Here is a 10,732-nt window from a genome sequence, read left to right on the forward strand (position 1 = left end):
AAAAGGACCACCACAACTCCTGTGACCTTGCAGAACTGAGCCAGAGGTTGTAGCTGGTTGCTTTTGGTAAATTCTAGGATTTAAGCTTTCCTTGCTCTGCTGCAGAGCTTTGTCCATACTTTACTTCAGGCACATACTGAAAGTGAAGGCAAAACTGCCCCATAAACAATTGGTTTTCTTAAAACTTTCCCTTGTGCCAGGCTGATTAGTTTGCAAACAGCATGAGTCTTTGCTACTTACAAGAGTATGGCCTAGTACAAGAGACATTTGTACTTGTGTATTTTATTGTACTTATCTAAGAAATAGTCTGATTCCTACTCAGTCTCATTGTGAAATGAAATTCACAAAAAAGAAAACAGGAAATAAAATATAAGGAGAAAAGTTAGGGAGCAAAATTGAACCTTCTTCTGGAGTGAGTGCAAAATAGCCTGATATGATCAGTTATGAAGAAATAAATCATAGGAGTGCAACTTGAGCTCCTTTTTAGGATTGGTAACTGCTGAAATAGTCTCCTTGTGTAGGCACTGCTGACAGGAGTGTTTCTGCCCCCAAGGCAGTGTTTCTGGTGTGAGAAAGAGCTTTATCACATTGATGCACAGGACTTCTCCTGTTACCGTAATCAACATAGCCATGATTAGCACCTCTTCACTCTGCAGAGCTGGCCTTTACACTCAGCCTAGAGCCTCAGCTCAGAGGTTCAGGTAGTTCTGGCTATTGTTCAGTGAGAAGGGGTCAGGGAGCCTTTGTGTTGGGGAGAGGAGCATGTCGTGTGGGTAGATCAGAGAGCTAGCCTGGTCACTGGGTTTAGGAGTGTGTCATCCACCATCAGTACAGGAGCTGCTTTTTCTCTCTCCACAGTCAGTGGACAGAAAGAGGAAGGGATCAGAAGAGGAATTTTCACTGCTGAGTCGGAGAGTTCAACAGCTCAAAAGTATCATCCACAACCTGCCAGAGGCAGTTTTCAAGTGGGAAGTCATTGTCCACCAGGTTGACTAAATAGTAGTTGTCATGGATATACTGGATGATCATGCGAGAGGGCGATTCCTCTTCATAGAGCTTGGCCCATTGCTCGATCCACAGTGCAAAGGCCTCATCCTGCCAAGGGGAGGGGAAAAAAAAGTTTGTAGTGATGCAATGCATCTGCCTCCTTTAGGACTAGTGTCACACATGCCCAGCCAGTCTGTGGCCTCTTTCTTCTCAGTATAAATTGCAAGGGCTGAGCAAGGAGCCTTGTGCTTTCCAGTCAGTGGGAAGTGCCCTGAACAGTGTTCAGAGCTGGAAGGAGACCCGTTTGCAGTAAAATGGCTCAATACTGCCCCTGTGCGTGTAAGAGGGAAGAGTGGCTGCCCAGAGCTCTGGGGCCTAGGACAGTGACAGTAGTAGCTCCCAAGTATGCTATTACTGGCCACTTGGTGTCTATGAAGAGCTATTGCTGTAGCAAAGTTCTCCTTCCATTGAGGGAGCAGGAGGAGCAATACCTGGACCAACTGAAAACAAACCAGACACTCCAAACTTCCAGGGCATCACAGCAATGTATCCAATAGGAGAGAGGACTCACCTTCCAGGAGAGGAAGCTTACAGGATCCACTACAGTGGGCTGGATGATCTCTCTGCCTGGGAAGATGCCCCAGGTGACAGCATTGGGCTGCAGATCTGGAGCATTGGTGATATTCTGGCCCTGCCAAAGGAAGGAAAGCCTTTATGAAGCAGCTGCTGGCAAAGTGATTGAGTGAGTTGGAACAAGTACATTTACACTCTCCTTGTTAAGAGATCAGACAGCTGCTGCATATCACAGCTGACTTGCTTCACTTTCCCTTCCCTCCCCCAGCACTCATGTCCCTCTTTGCTTATAGTGATACTCATAGTAACTCATTAATATTTGCCTCTCTCCCAAGGTGGTGAAGTCCTGTAAACAACAGCCTACCTTGACATTGACAATGTGGTAATTCACTCGCAACTCGTACTTCTTCAGCACTTTGAGCAGCACTGTGACGATCTCACTGGAGGTGAAGAACTCTAGGTATGCCTACAGGGAGGGATGGGGAAGGGGAAAGAGAATAAGGGCCTTAACGCATGGCAGGGCTGGGACAAATACAGGCAACCAAGAGGACAGTTGTAGAGTCTGGGCTGCTTGGAAATCAGACAGCCTAAGACTTGTATGTCCATTCCCAGATACGTGTACTACAGAGGAAGCTTGAGCAAAGGACAGAGCAAATTAGTAAGAAAGCTGGGGGGGAAAAATTAAAATCTGGAGAGAGCAGAGGTAACAGCCCAGGAGCAGCCAGCTCAAGAAAGCTACAAGCTTCCTGTTTTGCACCCCTATAAGCAGACAGACTGGAATAAGGTACAAACAGTGTAACCACAACTGCTGTGCCTAGGAAGCTGACTGTGCCAGACAGAGTGCTTGAAGAGCCTGAGCTTCACCTCTATTCTGCATGGTACCCTATGAACAGCACTGTCCTGCCAAGGCAGCCCAGTCTGGCAGAAACAGAAGTTGGAGGTCTCAGCTGGACTCTCCCAAGCACTCTACCATTCCCTGTCCTCATCTTTTGTTTACAATTCTCCCTGTGTGCTTATGCAACCTAATTCTGTAGTTGTTCAGTCTACTGCTGCTCTGTGCTTGGCTGCTCCCAAGAACTGCTTTCCCTCCCCCTATTTCCTGGCTATTGTGCGAGATGATGGATTTCCCCTCACCTCGGGGGAATTGTTTCCTTTGAAAACATAACTGCATTTGCCATCTGCTGGTTTCGTGGCTTTAGCGGGTTTGGATCCCTTTTGAACAAGGCTGCTTTGTTTCCTAGTATGAGCCACTTGCTTGGCACTTACCTTGATGGGAGATTCCTATCACAGCCATTAGTGGCAAGGCTCTAGGGCCTGAAAATGCAAGACAGTAGGAGGCAGGCATGGCAGATAAGACTGCTTGCAGGCCACAGAAGTAACCTGGCAGCTGTCTGAACGGCACAGCAGTAGTGCTATTGGGTGAGGGCAATTGATGGAGAACTCTGCCTTAGAGGAGGAAGACAGGGGAGTTTTTAAATGCCCAGTTATTACCATGAGAAGCTGGGTAGTAGAGGTACTACCTCATTGATTCCCATCTTATGAAAAACCTGGGTGCTTCCTGCGTCACTGAATGGGATTGGATGCAGTAGGCAGGTGCATGTTTGTATCTAAAACTTCATAGCCCTGCTCTAAAAAGAAGTTACCAATAATTGCTGAGTAAAACCAAGAAGCTCTATGCATATTAAATAGTTGTTTTGAGGTGGAGGAAAACAGCTATGAAGTAAGCCATAGAGATGACATAGTCTGTCTCTTAAGACACCAAAGGAGCTTTGCCTCATCTCAGCAAGAAGGCTTTAAGATAAGAAGCAGGCAGAAGGATTATCTGGGTGAGAGCCTAGGACCTCCCTACCTAACAGAGACCAAACTGGGTCATAACGCTTTGCTGCCTAGCCCAGAGTAGAGCAGTACCTTCTGGAAAACATAACCGCCACTTGGCCCCCAGCCTACAATGGGGTCTGTGGATGGTTTGCCGTTGATATTTGGCTGGGAGTTGATGGTCAGGATTCCTCGTCTGTTAACCTTCTCCAGCTGATCCTTCAGAAGGTTGGTTTCAGTAGCAAGAGGGTCATCATTCCAAGGCATACACGTAACCTACCATGAAGAGAAAGGATGGCTCACAATGGATGTAACAACCCTTTGGTTAACATCTGGATACTGAAGGAACTCAAACACCTGCTTCAGGAGAGAATTCCCAGGTTTGGTTCAAGGGGCAGGATATCTTCAACTCTAAGAATGACTGCTGAAGTCTATTGGTACAGGTCCTGTCATACTGTAGCACCTTGCCTTTTATGTTGAGCCCTAGCTCTGGCTGCTGGATTCCCTTCAGACACTTTAAGCAAGTCCTTTTGGATAGGGAACTGCCAATTCTTGTTAAAAACAATGTGGTACCAGGAGAAAGAGGAAATACGTGCCACATTGACCATCCCTTCCTGGGCCATCACTCACCTTGTACCCATTCTTGTTGGGTTCTCCAGTGATGTAACATGTGAACACTTCAAAGACGCTTTCCTCACCAGTCAGCTCTTCTCCCCACATCTTCAGAAGCTCCTCCCGGGGAGACTTGCTCTTCAGGTAGAAGAGATAATAGTCCTTCAGTTCCCCAAAGGCTGGAGAGGAGGAGTTACCCCTGTAAGGGGAGCAGACTCAGGATTAACAGGCCGCTGAGGAAGATGAGCTAATTTTGTGATGCAAGAAGACAGCCACCCAGAAAGAGAAGTACCCAACAAAATCCACCTAGCCCCACCAAAAGCCTCAACATCTTGGTGCCATTCTCCTCACCTCATTAAAATCCAAGCAAGTGGGGACCACTTTGTTAAGAAGTCACCTGTTCCATCAAGCCCTAAGTGTCCCCAGAACACCCGCTAATGATAGAGACCAGCTGTGGAGCAGGCTTTCATACCACACCTCTACCTCACTGCCATTGCAGGCTGACAGCTTACCATCGGCCATTGGGGAAATCGTCCCATTCTTGAGTCCGGTAGATGTAACTCTTTGGCCTAGAGGCCCAGAAGATTGGCCGAACATCTTCAACTCTTCTCTTGGGATGAGCGCTGACTGCCCAGGGCAGAGGCCGCCTGTATGGGAGGAGCACATGTTAACACAGTTCCTCTGCTGGCTTTCCACCAGAGGCTGGAAGCATTTCCCTTGGAGAGCAAGTAACAAGGGCTGACAAGAGCTCTATTTGTCAAGAAGTAGGATATAAAACTCTTCTTCCTTTATGGAGGGTTTTTTCCCCACAGGATGCTCAGTAGGTGTTTGCTGAATGGTTAAGAACAGGACTGACACCTGAAAGTGGATGAGGTAAGGAAAAAGCACTGTGTGAAGCTATTTTTAATGGGAAGTAAAAACAGCTATTTGTTTCCCTTTGCTTCCTCCTGTCTATGCTGAAGCCTGTGGACTCAGAGAGAAGTCCACATTCTCTTTATCAGCTGCAGAGAACCCTAGAAATGTACAGTGGGAGCTTTCATAGCTTTTAAGAGTTGTGACAGACCTCAAAAACCAGGTTTCTTCCAAGGTTCAGCTCTAAGAGTTTAGGTTTTTAAAGTTCCAGAACAGTCTACTTTAAAGCCACTTGACTAAAATTCCTTCTTCAGCTGTCCCCTCTATTCCTCCCAGATTTTGTCAGAGTCCTGCCGCAAGGGTGAACTTCTAAATGTGGAAAGATGCCAAAAAAGGAAAAAAAAAAAAGGCGGCAGAGGAAAAAGGTGCCAACCCATCCATTGCTTTAAGCCTTCAGTAGATGGGATGGATTTATATGAAAGAGCACCTAACAGAAGCCAGGATATTCTGCTCACCTGGGATCCTCCTTCCATATGCCCAGGCGCTTAAGGACTTCGGTAGTAGCTACTTCACGATTGAGGGTGTAAAAATGGAGCCCATGCACCATGCCACTATCCAACAGCTCCCGGCACATGGACACTGCCAGCTCCACCCCATAGTTCCGGATAGCTGCATCGTTGTCCTTGATGGGTTCAATCACATCTTTGATTTCTTGAGGCACTTCCAGCTTGGAGAGCTTCACCAGCTGGCGCAGGGAGTGGTAACCCTGGATGAGGATGCAGGGGATTTTCACTTTTTCAAAGCCCTTTTCTGATATCCCAGTAACACAGGTACTTGATCTCAGTTTTGTGGTGGGAGATTTAGAATTGGGGGTCCTGGATTCTACAGCTTGCTATCTCTAGGATGGTAACATGATTCTGGTCATGTCACTTTAGGTAATTTCTTCTCATTTCTGTACTCATTGCCTGAGCCCAGCTTACTGACAGTGATGACTAACACCTTAGGACTGGTAAACCATTATCTTTTATATCCCTTTTTGCAATAGGGGCACAGAAAACCTGTTGAGCTTATTATTACATGCCTATGAGTTTAATTTGGCAAACCAACAGGTTTATCACTTGCTAGCACCCTCACTTCACAGAAATTTTGAGAATATTTACAGATCTCTCTCAGGCCCTGACCCACAAGCGCCTAATATTCTTATTCCCTTCCCAAACCAGAATTACTGTATTTCACCTGTATGGGGAAGATGCCAGGAATAATGGGGCAGGTGATGCCAATGGCTTGACAGTCCTTCATGAATTTGAGAAAGGTTTCTGAAAAAAGAAAAGCTGCGTAATGATGAAGTCTGCCCCAGCAAAGACTTTCTCCTTCAGGTGCCTCAGGTCTGCCTCATAGCTCTCTGCTTCAGGATGACCTTTGGGGTAGCCTTTGGTGGGGAGGGAAAAAAAAAGTGAAACCTTAATTATCAGGACAACACACCAGAAATTAAAAGGTAGCCAATCTGATTCTGCTGTCACTTACAGCCCAGGTCCAGAGGGACTGCTGGGCTGATTTCCCTGTCTCAGACCCTACTCCACGCTCTTGCAAAGAAAGACATTTACCTGCCACACAGATGTCAAAGTAATCATCAAATTCATTGCGAATGTGCTTAACCAAGTCAACTGCATAGTTGAAGCCATCTACTTCTTCCTCCCATTCCTCACCGACAGGATCTGAAAAGAGAACACATCCACACCTCTCTCCAACTGTTTGCTGGACTCGGATCTGCTAGTGCTGTAAAAAAATCTCCTGCTATCAAAAGGAAGACAAGATGAGACCTCCATGTTTGCAATTTTACCCATGGACTGCTGCTGTCTATATGTGAGCTGGAGGGACTACTAACAAAGGCATCAGGTAAAATGCAATCTCAACAATTAATGTTTGCAGGAGAAGGAGCCTCTGAATCTTATTTCTCCATTTTTACCCTGGAATTGAACACAATAGCAATGCAACCTCAGCCCTACACATCACAGGACAAAAGGATTCACCTCCACGCAATGCCATGATGTTCTTTAACCCGAGCCTCTTGGCCTTCTGCAGATGCCCTGTGATATCATCCTTGGTCTGATTGCAGCACGTCATGTGCAGGATGGTCTCCAGGCCACAGTAGTTGACTGCAGTGTTGGCAATTATCATGGAAGAGGTTTCCTTGTCAGATCCTGGGTCCCCTGCAGGATGCCACGTCACATCAATGAAGAGTGGACCACCTGCTCCCATACGGTCAAACCTGTGGATTCCAGAGCTGTGTTAGCCTACCAGGTAGCCAACTCCCCTCTCTCTGCCTGGGATATCTTGCTCACTGCTGGAATGCCAGCAACAGGCAGAGAGAGCTTGGGTGACAGCAGCAGGAGAGACCAAGAAAAGTGCTGAACTAGGAGTTTAGCAAGTGGCCAATGTAAATAAGGGAAGTCATCCTTTAATGGTGTATGAGGAAGAGCTTACAAACTCTTTAAAGAAGCAGCAACTTAAGTGTTCTCTGTAGAATAAACTTCCTCCCAGCATGCTCTATTGGACTGATACACTTTCTGATATTCAGCAATGCAGGTCCCATTCCTTTTGAGATGGGAGACTATGTTGCAACACCTTGTTCCCAGCTTTAAATCTAGAGGCCACAAATATGAAAAGATGGACCAGATCTCTATTTTGCTCCCTAACTGAAAAAACAAAGGCTCTCTTAACTTGTGTCTCTCCTGCTCTAGGTTGGAGTAGGCCCTTCTGTTTAAAATAAACCTAGCATTGGCATACAGCACTTACAAAAAGAGTTATGAAACTCCCTCTTCTCCTCCAAGTGAGTACATGGTGGCCCCTGGGCCTCCCCACTGGGCTCAAGGATAACCTTTAGCTCTGCTGAGAACTGTCACCTTTCATTTAGCATGTAGATGGGGACACCTAACTCAGAAGCTAAAACTGTAGTTCTCAGTAATAAGAAGCACAAACCATAGTGGCTGGAATATTCTGAAAGCAAGCACGAGTCTCTGTTTCAGAGACTTCGGCACACTGCCCATCAAGTAATATTGTTTGCTTCTAATAGGTACTTTTCTCCTCTGTTGTGCCCCAGAACTCTGTTAAGCCACAGAGCATGACAGTGGGGTTGCTCCATCTTCTCAGAGTATGGGAGAGGGGAAACAGTCTGGCCCCCTCAGTAACCCCACAATGACACTTAACTCTTCAGGGCCTCCAAGGAAGACAAGTTACCTGGTGTCCATTACCCTCCTCAGCAACATTACCTGCTTCGTCACCTGAAAGGGGAGACAGAGCATGGGGCAGAGCCTGCCTCATTAGCTATTTCCCAGCCCTCCACCAAAGACACTTCATCTCTCCCCTCTCCCACCCTGCAGCCCTCACCTGGAGATGAGATTGACAGCAGCATTGGCTGTGCGTGGAGGGAAGAACTCCAAGGAGAACCACTTGTCTCCAGAGTCCTGCCGTCGGCGCATCTTCTCCCGCAGTCGCTCATGACGGTCAGCATCGAGGACAGGGGTGGAGCAGCGTGAACTGTCCTTGGAGCTCTCGCTCCCGCTACTGCTGCCACCATCGGACTTGGAGCTGGAACTGGCACTGCAGGTATGCTGGGTCTCATTGACCATGGTGAGCTCTCTGGAAGAGGGGAACAGAAGGAGCACAGTGGGCACAAGACAGGACACAGATCTCAGCAAGAAGCAGTCATGGCTGGGGTGGGCACCAGATAATGAAAAATAAGCCTGTGCCAAGACCCAACATTAATCATCATCAAGCAGTCAAGCAGTCCCTTTTGCCAACCCTTGCTATAAGCTGTAGTGGGGGATCTGGTGAAAACACAACAATTAGATATTTAGCATGTATTTAGATAGTCCTGAGAGAAATAACACAGCAAATGACTTCATGCCACTTTGATGCAGCTCTTCTGTACCTCCTGGGTCAAATTTGGCTTTCAGAAGAGTCAGGTCAACATCACTTTTGTCCTGACTACAGCTTAGCAAGCCATGATACCCACATGCATCAGGTGAGGGCCTCTTTCATCTTGTGGCCTTGTGCTGGTCATGGCAGAATTTTTTTTCTACAGGAGCTGCTTCTTGGCCTGTATCCATTTTCAGAGTTTCCATTCTGTTTGTTCCTAAAAGGCAGTCCTTCTTTATAGTGTAGATAGGAGAGCAAACACTAATGGGGCAGGTACACAAGAATGCACAAACTATTCATTCCTATGGCAGGAAAAACATGAATGCCCACTGATCAGGCCATCCCCACAAATACCATTCTTTGTTTTGTCTTTGCTGCCATCAGACAGTTGCATTTCTAACCCTTAGCCTTCTTCCACAAGACACAGCATCTCCACAGACAGCTGTCCCCTCCACCAATACCGCTGCACACACTCAGCTCTTTCCTTTACCAGATACACTGTTCACGTTCCTTTCCTCACCAGTTGTGGCTGCTTGGAAACAAGGTCAGCAGAGACCATCACCTTCTCCCTGCCTTGCAACATGATCAGCTGTGCTTGCTTGGCTCCGCAGAAAGGAAAACAGCACTGCAAGTCTGTGGTACAAGTGGGTATGGGATGCCCACTTAGCTCCCGTGTTTCACCCTATGCCTTTAAAATTAGGTAGTGATTACAGATAATTAGAGAAGAGCTAACATAAAATTTGCATCTGCATTATTTGCTTATGTACCTGCCAAAACGTAAAATTGTCACTGGGAAGGAGCATATTGTCTGAGCATTACATAAGACTGGAGCCTGTTTTGGAGGAAATGGTTACGTACTTTGTCCTTATCATAAGCTCTGTGGGTTTAGGTTATCCAAGAAGACTTTGAACTCATCTTCTGCTGTTTACACTGAGCTGCCAATCAAGCAAAACCCTATGGGAGAAAGTCTACTTTTACCACCTGGGGGCCTTTCTAGCTGGCAGGAGATATGAGAAAGGAGCGCAAACCTGCTGCTGCCAAAAGGAACTGGGAGTCTTAAATCTCTTGTGTACCAACACAGCAGGCCATGGTAACAAACAGCAGCAAAGACCTGTTGACAAGTGAAGCAAAAGCAACCACGTGCACAGTGAGAGCCCTGACCAAGTTCTATCAAGGGACTTTGCCTGACACCCACGTGGCTCTAAGCTGCAAGAATTATCCCAAACCATACGTTGGTGATCAAGCTAGTGGCACAAAATCATGTGCATTCAACTCCCAATATTTCACTTCACCTTGGCACCATAGGCAAACCAAGGACCTCTGTTTTCCCACTTGAGGTTTAACACACGTCACAAGGGCAGGGTTCCTGTATTAATGTCTCTAGAGGATGAGACTTGCTGTTGAGGAGTCTTACTGGCAGTCTACAACCACAAAGACAGGAGAAAGGTCTCACTTAAGTTTTGTCTACAAGCAACATTTGGAACAGTTTCCTTACCCTTGGATGCACCACAGATCTGCTGGCAGAAGCTTTCAGTTACTGCAAAAAGTTTTTCTAAACAACAGTTGCAAAATAAAGATAGCCTTAAGCACCCACCAGCTCCCTTGGGTCAGCACTCCTGCTCCTCTGTCTACCATGCTACAGTGCTCAGAGCAAACATCTGTGGCCCCAGCACATTAATGCTGGCCGGCATAGCTGTGCCTCTTGTGTCTATGTGATGCTGGTTGTGCCCATTTGCTTCATCGTAGGCTATTCTTACTACTTTCAGGCCTGAGCTGACACCCGTATGTGCAGCGTGGAGACCTGCATCCTCCTAAGCTTTTTTTTACTGCCCAAGCTAAACTCAGTTTCACATGGGTTGCACATGCCCGCAAAGGCCTTGCTGTCCTGGGCCATGGCATCGGGCTGGCAGCCCCATGGGGCAGGCAAGGGACCCGCAGCTGGACCTGTTGCCGGGGCAGCGGCAAGGCCTGAGGG

At 47.1% G+C, this 10,732-nt stretch overlaps 1 protein-coding gene across 1 annotated transcript in view; it reads right to left on the reverse strand.

The window, feature by feature from the left end:
• Positions 1–839: 839 nt before the first annotated feature.
• MTHFR (methylenetetrahydrofolate reductase (NAD(P)H)) overlaps positions 840–10,732 on the reverse strand; it is a 10,203-nt gene continuing 310 nt past the window's right edge. The window contains 12 exon segments of the mRNA XM_010194021.1: positions 840–1,095; positions 1,559–1,678; positions 1,925–2,026; positions 3,469–3,651; positions 4,006–4,186; positions 4,500–4,634; positions 5,355–5,605; positions 6,076–6,161; positions 6,164–6,268; positions 6,444–6,554; positions 6,870–7,108; positions 8,227–8,478. Of these exon segments, the coding sequence (XP_010192323.1) occupies positions 898–1,095; positions 1,559–1,678; positions 1,925–2,026; positions 3,469–3,651; positions 4,006–4,186; positions 4,500–4,634; positions 5,355–5,605; positions 6,076–6,161; positions 6,164–6,268; positions 6,444–6,554; positions 6,870–7,108; positions 8,227–8,468 (1,953 nt within the window). The 5' untranslated portion in view covers positions 8,469–8,478 and the 3' untranslated portion in view covers positions 840–897.

This window comes from Mesitornis unicolor, unplaced genomic scaffold (assembly GCF_000695765.1).
Source record: "Mesitornis unicolor isolate BGI_N332 unplaced genomic scaffold, ASM69576v1 scaffold29091, whole genome shotgun sequence".
NCBI lineage: Eukaryota > Metazoa > Chordata > Aves > Mesitornithiformes > Mesitornithidae > Mesitornis > Mesitornis unicolor.